The sequence below is a fragment of the Psammomys obesus genome, unplaced genomic scaffold, assembly GCF_907164565.1.
Source record: "Psammomys obesus unplaced genomic scaffold, mPsaObe1.curated_primary_1811, whole genome shotgun sequence".
Lineage (NCBI taxonomy): Eukaryota > Metazoa > Chordata > Mammalia > Rodentia > Muridae > Psammomys > Psammomys obesus.
Window position 1 is genome coordinate 7,699,286 of NW_026586816.1, and position 13,413 is coordinate 7,712,698.

Below are 13,413 nucleotides of genomic sequence, written 5' to 3' on the forward strand. Positions count from 1 at the left end.
GTGAAGCTTTACAGAGAGCCAAGCACTGTGAACAACATTGATGGTACATTATCTCATTGAATCTTCTAAGTGAAACGATATGTGAGGATTATTGTCCCAGAGGTGAACCATGAATATTGTAGAAAGATACTCAGAGTTAACAAATGGTGTAGCTAGAACTGCATTCAAGTCTATTGATCCATGAATCACTATTTAAGGACATAGCGAGTGGCTCCCGTGGGCCCGAATTCACATTTTTAACCATGAGGTTTTCCTGTGATTCTCATCTTTCTTGAATAACATGCATATATCTTAATAATGAGAACAGTACGTGCTATGTGACATTCATCAAAGATAGCCCCAGGAACATGAGCTGTGAAGAACCACCACCGTCTAGAAGAGAGGAAACAATGCTGTGAGATGTCTAAACCTTTATCTTAAGAAGGTGAAGCGTCTCCCTGGCTCAGTGACTCCTTCAGGATGAAATACGCTGGCGACCATGCTGAAGGGTTTGCAGATCTTCTAGATCATTTAGAGCGCGCGAGTTTGGGAATTGCCCCCAACAAGGCTTAACCTAACTCAGCTGGGGCCACGCATCATCCAGGCAGGTAATTAAAGGATTGCTTGGAAGACCCCAGCCTCTAACTGCTTGAGGTCCAGATCTTACAAAACAGGATAAATTTCCTCTGCTCTGGAGTTCCTCAGATCCAGCTAATCAGCAAAGTGATCTGTTGTCTTGCATCAGGATGTGGTGTTGGTTCCTCTGCCATTTATGATACATGATGTTTTTTCTTTCTTTTCTTTTTGTTATTTACTCTGTCAAGAAGTTCAAAGTTCAATTTAATGCTTAAACATAGTAACTACATTTTCCTAAAGAGTTTCTATGGCTGCCACTATTTAATGATGTTGAACAAATATTTCTATTTTATTAATCTTATTATGTCTTTCTTTAAAAATTATAGGATTTGAATAAATTGGTCTCCTACTTTACCCTAAGAAATAAAATCACAACGTTCATACCTGCATCTTCTTTCATGTCAGCATCTGCTGCTCCTTCATTGTTATCCTCTGTTTGCAAAGGAAGGATAAAGACTCATATCAAAATAAGAAACACCAGAATCTTCCAATTTGATACATCAAATAACAAAAGCAGAAAGACAACAGGAATCAGAGTACTAAAGCGTCCATTTCTCCTGGGTCATCATGCTGAGTTTGAAGAAAGTACACCCTTAAGCAAAACTTAATGCCGAGGGCCACATTCTCCTTTATGACAACGTATCTGCACCATAATTTGCCTTACTAATACAAAGACTGTGTGGTCCCATTGGTCATTTCAATTATTTGTTACCCACAAACCTTAAACACTGTGCATCCCACACTCACAGACAGCATGTGTGCTCAGCTCCAGTGTCAGGACGGTGGAAACATTGATATGTGTTTCCTGCACTATGCTAGAAGAGCTGCTGCTGTGTTGTGGGACAGACCTTCCAACACCTGCTCCTGCAGACCCTGCTGGCAGCCTCTTTCTGTTCAGTTCCCCTCATTTTCCAGAATAAAGCCATCTAAGTGGACAAGAATGTGTGAATACTCCACACTGTGATGGCATGCTTGCTTGCTGGTTTATTCCCTCTCCCTTTTCTTCTTCCTCCTCTCCCCCCCTCGGTGTGTGTGTGTGTGTGTGTGTGTGTGTGTGTGTGTGTGCTGAGAAATGGTCTTCCTATGTAGGGCCCGCTGTGATAACGCCATGTAATCTATTCTCCCCGTGCTCCTGCCTCACTTGCATTCCACCATGCCCGGCTAGCCTTACTCCTTTGAACTCAACATGCTATGTCTCCTCTTGAATGCTCCTTTTATCTAGCGCCTCAGTCTGGAGGTGCATCACTCCTTTATATGTTGAGTCTTATCCCCAAAGCATGATCTTTGAAAGATGATTATATCACCAAGATGGACCCCTGATGACTGAGATCCATTGCCTTAAGACAGGAGTCAAGGGAAAAGAGCCCTAGTCCCTGCTGTTCCACTAAGAACATGGTGGGAAGATACTCTTTGTAAGGGACTGAGTCTAGAAGGCACTAGAACTGGAATTCTGGCTCATAAAGAGAAAGTACGTTTTTATAAGCCTCACTATTTATGTTTTTTTTTTTTTTTCAGCAGCTCAGACAGTAAATATGAGTCTCTGCCGACATGTTTGTTCCCTCTGGTCACTTTACTCTAATTCTAACCCTCTATGTTATGCATCTTGGAGATTTCCCAATTGCTCCTTTCTGTTTTCTTTCTCTGGCACAATTTCCTTTCACGTGTGGCTGCCAACTGAGTTTTAATACAGTTCTACTCTGATCTACAGTCTCACCATAACAGCCGCCTGTGCAAAGAGCAAAGCTGAAGCCTTCCCTCTAATACTTAAAGTCAACAATATTTGATTCCAACTGGCTTCCTTACTCTGTGACATTCATGTTATCACCTAGACAGATGGCAAAACTCAACTACTTTCTGTTTCCTCAAGGTATTATTGCTATTCGTCTGTTTTATTTTGCTATAACAAAATACTTGAAGAGGGTACTTTACAGATACAAGAGGTTTATTTAGCTCACAGGTTTGGAGGACAAAAGTATAAGATAGTGAAATCCCATCTGTTCAGGCCTCCATTGAGAGCTGTCAGCCATGTTATGATACGGCAGATGGCATTACAAAATAAGCACACACACTTGTTAAGTGTAAGTGAGAGAGAGCAGGGAATGGCACAGCTCTCTTCTTCTCTCCTATAGCAAGAATCTGGGCACTAACCAAGTCCTGTGAGGACCACTCTGATGTCTTCCTAGGGTAGTGTCCACATGATCTGAATATCTTTAAATTGCCCAGTATCTTGGTACCATTACCCTGGAGACCACGTTTCTAGAGCACAGACCTTTGGAGGATAAACCACAGTATTTTCTTTTAGCTTCCTCTATCTGCCTTATTCCTGGTAGCAAAACCATCTCTGTCTCTTTTATCTATACCCTTCAAGGCTAACTTTGCATTTTCTGATACAGGTATACAGAGGTTTCACTGAGAAAGACAAGAGGGGGCTGATCAGAAAGGATGTGTGCCGAGGCTTTCCAGACCATCCATGTGAAAACATACAAGTTTCAGTTAACTACTCATTTTTATGGACCTCAATTTTCACTGTCTTAGGAATACATGCTCTAAAGACATTTGAACTCAGGTCTGCCTACTGAGTTCACCTGTTTTACTGGTGTGTTGTCTTGAAGAAGTTGCTTATTCTTCCTGAGCGTCGGGTTCCTCAGTCACAATGAGCAATGATAACAGTGTCTATTACATAGACTAGTCCTAAGGACTGCATTAGATGATGCCATGTAACACACTAGAACAGCCATTGAAACATCACCAAGCGCTCAATTTTCTGTTTCTAAAAAACGCCATAATCCAGCACTTGTGAATGTGTGTGCCTTCCAAATGCTCACCTCATGAACGCTATGAGAATAAAAGCCGTATCTTGTGTTCTTTTGTTTTTCTTGGTACACAGTGCCATTAATTTTAGTAATAAAGACCTTTCCAGGAAATGGCAAGCAACCATGTCATCTTAGGAAAGTGACATGAAACAGTACAACTGGGGTGTGAGGCTGTGCATGCGGGCAGACACGCCAGACACATAGCTCGCACAGAATAAGCTTTTCAAGCTACTAATTTTTGCGTAATCTGTCACTAGCATTGTACTTCTGCTGCTGTGGTAGCCACTTAGTAAGCCCTAGCACAGAGAACAAGCTTAATACTCCTCCATGACTGAGCTCAGGGACCCCTTTCTTCAGAGAAATCACAAAGCGAGTCATAATAAGCACACCTCAGGCGGCAGAACGGGAAGCAACAGGCTGCTGGGGGAGGAGAGGCTTTATCACAGACAGACAAGAGACAGCAAAGTCAGAGGAAGTCCATAAAAGCTTTCCAGAGGAGGTGAAGGGTCATCTAAAGGATAAGCCGAAGCCCATAGGAGATAAAGAAAGGCAGAAGTTGATTACCAGAAAAGGTAGTCTCATTATGTAAACCAGGCTGGCCTAGAACTCACAGAGCTCCACCTGCCTTTGCCTCCTGAGTACTAGGATTAAAGGCGTGCACTACTATCAGGCCACGAGAAGAGAAGAAGGAGGAGCTACAATTGGGATGTAAAGTGAATATATAAATTATAAATAATTTTTAAGAAAGGTAGCCTCTTGGCTGCACACCCTTCTTCATTGACACTTTAATTGCACATGAGCTTGACAGTCTACCGTGTGGGTCATTTGCCTGAGAGTTTTCTCTGATGTGTAGAGCTGGCTCAAGAAATTCCATAAGACGAATACATCCTAGGAGCCAGCCTACCACACGTGAGTGACAGCTCCTTGCTTCTCAGTCTCATCTACAAATACTCCAAGTTTGTTCCACATGATTTCCATTAAGTTCCCTTTCCTCCTTGAACTTGAGACCAGAGGCAGAGTGTTAAGTGGTTCAGAATTTAACAGATTGACTTTCTTTCCTTTCCACTTTCTCTTCTGCTGGCTTTTCCTGGGATTGCCTTTTTTTCACCTTTATTGGGTATAATTTACATTCTTTTTTAAAAATTCTTTATTAATTACACTTTATTTACTTTGTATTCCCCCCTGTGGTTCCCTCCCTCCTCCCGTCCCAATCCCTTCCTTCCTCCACCAACTGCATGCATGCCCCTCCTCAAGTCCACTGAGGGGAGGTCTTCTCTTCCTTCCTTCTGATCCTAGTCAACTAGGTCTCATTAGGAGTGGCTGCATTGTCTTCTGTGGCCTGGTAATGCTGCTTCCCCCTCAGGGGGCGGTAATTAAAGAGCAGGCCAATCAGTTCATGTCAGAGACAGTCCCTGTTCCTATTTCAATGGAACCCACTTGGACACTGAACTGCCATGGGCTACAACTGTGTAGGGGTCTTAGGTCCATGCATGGTCCTTGGTTGGAGTATCAGTCTCAGGAAATACCCCTATGCTCAGATTTTTTGGTTCTGTTGCTCTCCTTGTGGAGTTCCTGTCCTCTCTAGATCTTACTGTTTCCCACTTCTTTCATAAGATTCCCTGCACTCTGCCTAAAGGTTGCACTTAAGTCTCAGCATCTGCATTGATAGTCCAGAGCCTTTCAGAGGTCTGGAATTGCCTTTTAAGTAAAGTTTCTGAACAATTGAATCCTTGCTTCAAGACAAGCTTCTCTTTCTTCTCTTCTCTTATCCTCCTCTCCTCTCCTCTCCTCTCCTCCCCTCTCCTCTCCTCTCCTCTCCTCTCCTCTCTCTCTCTCTCTCTCTCTCCCTCCCTCCCTTTCTTTCTTTCTTTCTTTCTTTCTTTCTTTCTTTCTTTCTTTCTTATTTTCTTTCTTTCTTCACACAGAGAAGGGAAACACTTGGAAATATGTGTACAAGAACAGTCAAAGAACCCTCAATGAAATTAAATTAGTTCTGAACGGCTGGAAGATGGGCCTGATAGCATGATGCTTAAAGTGGTCTTTTCTGGTTAAGGGCCCTCCCATGCCAGGTGTCAGAGTTCACTTTACAAGCCCTGTGACTGGGCCACAAAGCATACCAGCACATCTCTCTCTCTCTCTCTCTCTCTCTCTCTCTCTCTCTCTGTGTGTGTGTGTGTGTGTGTGTGTGTGTGTGTTTCAGGGCGTTTATGCAGATCACCACTTAAATGGGAAGACTGAGAAAGTAGATGACCTCCCTAACATGGGTGAGCTTTAGGACATTACAGGAGAGTCCCTATGGGCCAAAGAGGCAGATCTTCAGCTGTACCAGGGGCATGATTCCCAGTCCCCTGTCCCCAGGGCTGGCCACGGCTCTCATGCTGGAATTCTGTTTCTTCTCTGCCTTTGAATTCAAACTGAAATATTGCTTCTTCCTTTGTCTTAAGCCTGCTAGTGGTAGGCTAGAGCAGTGGTCCTCAACCTTCCCAATGCTGCGACCCTTTAATATAGTTCCTCATGTTGTGGTGACCCCAACCATAAAATTATTTCATCGTTACTTTATAACTGTAATTTTGCTCCTGTTATGAATTGCAATGTAAATATCTGATATGCAGAGTATCTGACATGTGACCCCCCCACACACAAAGGGGTTTAACCCCAGAGGTTGAGAACTGCTGGGCTAGGTCCGTGCCGTCGGCCTTCTGGTTCTCAAGGTGCCCGTCCTTTAGCATCACTTTCCTGTCTGAAGAGCTGCAGATTTGTCAGCCTCTACAAATGTACCGGCCATTCATTACAATAACGATTTTCCATATGTGCATACACAGGTGTGTTCAACCGTGTCTTTAGAGAAACCCTAAAAAAAGGTTTCTAAAAAGAAAAACAAATTCTGAGCAATATGCCAGCATTTAAAGTTTACGATGAAAACTAGAACAGCTAAACAACTTCAGGCAGAATAATGATGCACTGCGCTCCGAAGGATAACTTGTCCCGTATGACAGGGGCTTACCATGGTGTTATAAGATATGTGCTTTGATATTTTGGTATTTGAATTAAAATTTAAAGGAAGTGCTTTGGGTCTGGCAAGCACCTGATGTAGTTGTATATTAATTAAATCCACCTTCAACATTATCCCATACAGCGTGCTTGCTTGAGTCCTATTTACAAACCGTTTCTAGCAGGGCTCCTTTTCTTAACAATACCAGGAACCAGAATGACATTATATAAAGGCAGATGATAGCCTCTGCAGATGAGGAGTCATGACACTCAAAATTTGAACATAGTTAGGGGACTGATGGAGCGTGGGCACAGAGCTCTTGTCTTTTTATGCAGTTCTCCAAGCTTCATATGTCTTTGTTAGAGGACAAAAACGCAATAAACAGTCTCTAGCCAAAGAGATACAAATACCATTTCAAAACAGAGAGCAATCCATCAGTATTGTTCTGTGCGTTCAAAAATGCCAGTTCCAGAAAATTCCCCTTCTTTCTAGGTGTAGATCACATGAAGCCTAAAACTCCATCTCTTCTCAAAGGGCCTCTTTGATGTTCATTTCATAGGGGATGAGAGTTTTATTCAGCCCATCACTCTCTGTCACATTATCCCGTTGAGTCCTGCATAGGATATATATTTATGACTAAAGTTCTTATTTCAATTAAAATTTTTGTGAAAACCAACTAGTTTCTCTTGAATAACCAGTTTGGGCTAACTAGTAGCCGAATGTACTTGAGAAGCTCCTTTGTAAAGAAGAGGTTAACCTGCTTTAGCTACATGCTGGGTGTCCATTTCAACAGCTACATGAGTGAAAGAGTTAATATTAACTCTGTCCAGTCATTTACCTGCCTTCTGAGAATCAGTTTGTTTCCCAGCAACAAACAGCACACACTTAGAATAATAAAGTATATTCTCGGGTTTTAAATAACTTGAGATTTATCTTCATCCTTTTCCCTAGGTCCACATTATTAATACAATGTTTGAGAAAGTAGAACACACACACACATACTCACACATACCCACAAACACACACATAGAAACGTTCTCAAACTATGGTTTCATCATTACCTCAAAACTTATCAAAAAAGCAAACTTTCAAGACCTACTCAAGACATATCAAGTAAGGATCTTTGGAGGAAAATCCAGAAAACAGGGTTTTGACCATCCTTGCATGAGATGTTTAGACACACTCAAGTTCCAGATCCACTTGCTTGAAGAAAGTAAATGCCCATATTTGGGTATATCTATGGCGAACCCTGTGATAAGTCTAATGCTAATGCGGTACAGTGTGTGCCCAAACCAGGGCTGAGCGCAGCCATGCCTGTGTTTGGAATCACCCTGCTACCATGTCATGGGCCATGGCCGTAATCCTTAGATTGGCTCGGGGTGTGTGCATGGATGGAGCCTAACTTCAAAGAGGACCATAGTTGCACAGAAAAAAAAGGCGTAATGAATGGAAAAGTTTCTCCAGGGAGCTGTTGAGCCATTCTCTTCAACCCGAGGAGTAACCTGAAGCATGCTATCCAAACCCCCGCCCCTGTTTTAGGGCCATCTGTATATAAGGGTGAGTATTTCAAGAGCCACCTGCTCTCTAACCCTTTTGTGGCTCATACTGCAAGAGCTCACAGTGCACAGGCTGTGTGCCATCGCCTCCGTTTTTCAGTATCAGTAGCTTCTGGGAGCTATTCACACTTATAAACAAAGAAAATGTTAGTAGAATAAGTAGCATTCTCCATGATTTCCCTGAGGTTGAGAGATGGTGGGATTCCTCTGCAGCCATAAGACACTTGATAGGCAGAACCTCTAGGCCAACACTGAAGGATGAGGGACAGTCCTCACAGAGGCTAAACTAACTTCTAACATTAAATTGAATACTAAGAACCACTGAATCTATCTAATACTTCTTGTAGAGTAGCTGGAAGAGCTAATTATTTTTTAAGGTGAATAAAAGCAAACTATTTTTTTTTTACTTTGTTTCTCATGGATCAACATGAGCACTCAGTTGTCATTAATGTGCCAGTCTTGATTGATCAATGAAAGCCGCGCCTTTTATTTTTTATGCCTGGCTCAGCTGGCTTGCCACACACTTACATAGTACTTATAAAAAATGAAATAGTACAACCTTACAGATTTGGACAGATCTGGGATTTGGACTGAGGAGTATGTGGACTGATTTTGAAAGTTGTTCTGGATGTGTTAAGTTGAGGATGGCTAGACACAGACTGTAGACTGATATCTATAGCAAAGAGTGTATAGCTAGCGTACATGTGCCAGGCACACAGACAGCAGGAAAGCAGAATGCATAGTAGCCACTGGAAAAATGATGCCTGCTGAAGGACTCCAAAGCATCATGGGAACTCATTGATCAGATGCACACTGGGTGTTGGTCGTCATGGTCAGCCCACTAAAAAGATCCTAGATCTGACTATAGTGCTCTGTTCACATGATCCTGGCACTTTAGAATCAACTTAGAATAAAGAGTGAATTCAGTCAGGACTACTATAGGGAGACCTGCTGAGAGGAAGAAGGAGGGGGAAGGGAAAGGAACAGGAGGAAGAAGAGGAAGATGACAAAGATGAGGAGGAGGAAAAATTGTTTATAAATACCTCGCCAAGGAAAATTACATAGGAAAGGCTGGGACAGTCATGTGATTGTTCAGTCTAGAGTGAATGACAAATGAAGACTCAGGACAGGGACACATGGCCAAGAGAAGTCAAGCCTGTTTATATAAGTAAAAGAACATAGGTGGGGAATTTTGAGTTTCTTTCTAGTTTACTCTTTATTCTTTCTTCTGGGCCCTTATTGGAATTTCCTCATTCATACACTATTCCTCAAAAGATTTTTTCCCCTTACTTTTGCTTCTGTGATTTCAAATAAAGAACAGAAAGTAAACTGTTGAACTGCTGAAGGCTCTTGCCAACGCACCCTGCAGTAGTCTTTTTAAAGATACCACTTCATCACTACCTCCCTGCCCCATCTCCAAGCGACATTTAGGAAGTATCTGTTTTGCCAGAACTTTCTAATAAGATCAAACTCTACTTAGTCAAGGCACATGCTCCCAGGTCCTTGTTTGTTCTGGTGTTTATCAGCATCTCCTCTACTCACTGCACACCCAGCCCTCCTGAAGGGACAGATTGCTTTCTGCCTATGCCTGGTGCTTGTCCCAGCATTCAGGTTGCTTGGTTACAGCAACACTTCACTGGATTTTCACTGAAGGCACAATGAGCTTGCAGCTTTTGAGCCCATCAGGTGGAAACAGTTAGCACCCATTCCTAGGAAGGCAGTGAGCTCATTTGTCACATTACCCAGCAAATTCCTTGTGGAGTTCTAATCCTCAATGTGATCTGCGCAGGAAATGCGTTCAAATGTACCACATCCACCCCTGTAAGTGATCATCATTAAAGAAACTTTCCGATTCATTCACTCTAGTTATTTTACACACTGGGTGCACCATTTAGGGAGGGAGAAAAAAAAGCAATGCACACGAGGTAAATAGGGTTTTGACTTTGTCTTTGTGTCCTTTACTTTTTCAAAGAGTTCTGGTACATAAGCTTTTATCACTGCTGTAACAGATTTCTAAGTTAGTTCCTTAAAAATAAGCAGATTGTCTGGGTGTGGTGGCTCCCCCTTTATCCCATCACTCGAGAAGCAGAAGCAGCCAGGTCGTTGTAAGTTTAATGACAGCTTAGTCTACATTGTGAATTTCCCTGCCAGCTAGAGCAACATAGTGACACTTTTTTTCTCTTTTAAGGCAGATTTATTTCCTTACAGTTTATAGGGTCAATGTTCAAAAAGGATCCAATTATGCTAAGATCAAATTGTAAAGCAGGACTTCACTCCTTTCTGGAAACTGGGGAGGGGGAACATTTCCTTAGTTTTGTAACCAGTTATATTCGGTAACTCTCCCCATCTTTAAATTCAACAATGTTGCATCTTTCCTAACATTCATTTATTATCATATTGCCCACTGATTCTTTCCTGTCTCCTTCCAGTCTTAAAGACTCTTAGAACTGATTCTAATGGCTCCAACTAAAAATCCCAGGGAAATACCTTTATCTTAAGGTACTTCCTTATCAGAAGCTTTATTTTATCTTATCAATATAGCCTAACATATACCAGCAAGGCACTGGGGTTTATGACATAAATACCTTTTTTTTTTTTTTAAGGTAGGTGTTCTTTTTCCACCTAATAAACCTGGAAATTCAGGAGTAGATAGTGTTGTTAGAAAGAATACCTCAAGAGTAATGCTAAGAACGATTCTATTAGAATTTAACCAGTCTTCAGACCACAAAGTTTATTGAAGTCCTTTTTGAGGTTTTGGTTGATGAATCCATTATTTTAGAAAAGGAAGTTGCTTATTAAAAACTTCCAATCTTTCTTTTTTTCTATATTATTAATGTTTCTTTTAAAAATCTCTCCCCATTATTTTTGTAATAGAAGAATGATATAACAAAGACAAATGATGAACTATAAACTATTTGTAGCATATATTTAGAGAGGTGAGGTCCTTAATATACATTTTATAGATCAACAAGCAAAAGATGTAACATCATTAAAAAATGACAAAGGGTATAATTAGTATTTTCATACAAGAAAACTGGAGAACTAGGACTGGAGAGACGACTCAGTGGGAAACAAAAAATTATCACACAAGCCTAGGTTTGATCCCTGCAACCCATATGAAAATAGGAGAGAAACTGACTCCACAAAGTTGCCCTCTGACCTCCATGCATCTTCCACAGTATGAACATGTACACACACACCAGAAATGTAGTTTTCTGCTAACTATTTTGTTTAATATAGAAAAACTTTGACATTAAAATAAGAGAATATGCTCCCTGGAGAAGAGCAGGAAGAAAGAGCTCTCACATCTGCTGCTCACAGGAATGTAAAATAGGCTGTATAACAGTAGGCATGGCTGCCTGTGGTTTTGTCTACCAAAATGGAGACCCTGCAGTCACATGACACATGGCACTTAGCTACAGCGCCGCGAAAAAACGTGAGCAATGTGAGAACTCTGGCAAAAGTGACCTGGTTTTGAAAACATTTTGAAAAAGCAATTTCACTTTTTAAAAGTATTGAAAATTAGAGAGAATGTGAATATTTACCCATAAAGATGGTTTCCTTAAGTTGTAAATACAGAATGATTAGCAAAAATAGTGCCAAGTTCTGTGACAAGGCTTTAAGTAAAATTTGGGCCCATTAAAACAAAGTAACAGAAGAATATATTATGACAAGAAAAAAAAATCCTCACTGTTTGTGTTGAGTGACAGGTAGGGTTATATGTCAGAATTTCTGGTTGTATACATTTTCCAATTCCAAAGACCAGGAGGATATATAACAAAATATGATTGATGTCTTAATTATAGGTTAGGAAATAGTGTCTATTTTCTTCTTTTTTTGCTCTTAGTGTGCTTTTTAGTAAAAAAAAAAAATGTATGATTTTTATGTGAAGAAGGTATATTTTCTTACAACAATGATTATGAAAGTTAAACTAAATATTTTACATTTTATCAAGATGCAAACAAATACATAAACTTATATATTTAAAAAATGTTGATGCTTAGTCTAGATACTATCTGAGTAACTATTTACACAGCTCTCCTTACAGTGGCCTTGGTCTTAGGCATGCTTGCATCTGAAAAGTCTGAAAGCCAGAAAGTGAAGTCACAGATCTGAGATTGTACCAGCATGAGGAGCTATTTCCCCTGGTGACAAGCTCAACGGCTTTTTCCCTTATGCCTCAGAGGCTTGATTCCCTGGAAGTGATCACTAGACATTGATTATGTTTCTCTGAAGCTTGCCACCCTGACATCAATACTGCTTTCAAGTCTCTATCTTCCAAACAATAGATTGGCAGGGCAAGAGAAAGGGAAACTTACTGGCTCCTGGCAGCTGGGTTTTATTATTGTTCTTGGAAAACTGACCAGAGAGAAAGGGGACACATGAAGATCCAGTGTGACTGGAGGAATGTTACTCTTCTTAAGACTTTAACATATTATCACAAAAAAGATACAACATAAATTTTGGGGCAGACAAGAAATTTCTGGCTTGCTGTGGGGAGAAGCAATGCATAGTAAGGTTGGAGATGAGAGTCAGCTACCCAAGTGACTGGCCCCTGTCCTCGGGTGGCACAGCCTCTGTCAGCTACCACTGCCATGAAGACAGATGTTGTACCCGTGATATTGGACAGAATTAAACCTTTTGTTGTGTGTGTGTTTGTCTTTTAAAAGCAAGTCTTACATAATCCAGGCTTGCCTCAGTTTCCTGATCCTCCTGCTACATCATCCTAGATCCTGGGATTTTAGGGTTGTGCTCTCACATTTATCTTAATTCCTTTTGTACACAGGTGTGTCTCTATTTAGGATGGATTACATTCTGATAATCCCAAAACAAGCTGGAAGAATTTCTAGTTAAAATTCATCTAACAAAGCTAACATTCCAGCTTGGCCACATAGTTCACAGTGGAATGTCAGTCATGTCCACTCAACATAGCAGAACTGATCAGCCATTGCGGCTTGCTGCCATTGTCCAGCATGATGAGAGCTGGATAGCAGCAGAATTAAAATTTTGAAGTAAACATTCTATTAAATGCATGACTTCATTTATTTATTTATTTTTTTACCTGCACAAAGTCAAAATGTTGAACCATGTTACATGGAGGACAGTCTACATAAAATCTATTTCCTAGTTGCTTATTTTGAGAAGTTAGTGAACACACCTTTCAGAGATTTATAAACTGGAAATAATCACCCTGTTGGACCTCACCATTTCTCCAGTCCCCGGGTCCCTTTCCCTCTCTGTTGACTATACAACACTGGACTTTTCTTCTCAGTTCCAGTTCATGCTGAACAATCTCCACAAAGTCCATAGCCTTCATGAACCTAAGTTCCCCAGCGAACCTAGCACTCACAGATGTTTGACCTGAATTCTTACTACTGCGACCGACTGTGCAGCTACCGTACTTGCTGCCCTGTGCCCACCATGTTCCAAATGTTCT

General features: G+C 41.1%; 1 protein-coding gene across 6 annotated transcripts in view; it reads right to left on the minus strand.

Annotated features, from left to right (window-relative positions):
- Positions 1-13,413, minus strand: part of Macrod2 (mono-ADP ribosylhydrolase 2) — a 1,832,027-nt gene that overhangs the window by 184,121 nt on the left and 1,634,493 nt on the right. For 5 of the 6 annotated variants that reach the window (XM_055602641.1, XM_055602644.1, XM_055602642.1 and 2 more), the window contains exon 10: positions 1,000-1,047. The exons of the other annotated variant lie outside the window; for it this stretch is intronic. In XM_055602641.1, coding sequence (XP_055458616.1) covers positions 1,000-1,047 — 48 coding nt within the window. The remainder of the gene's footprint in view (positions 1-999; positions 1,048-13,413) is intronic. 6 annotated transcript variants of the gene reach the window in all.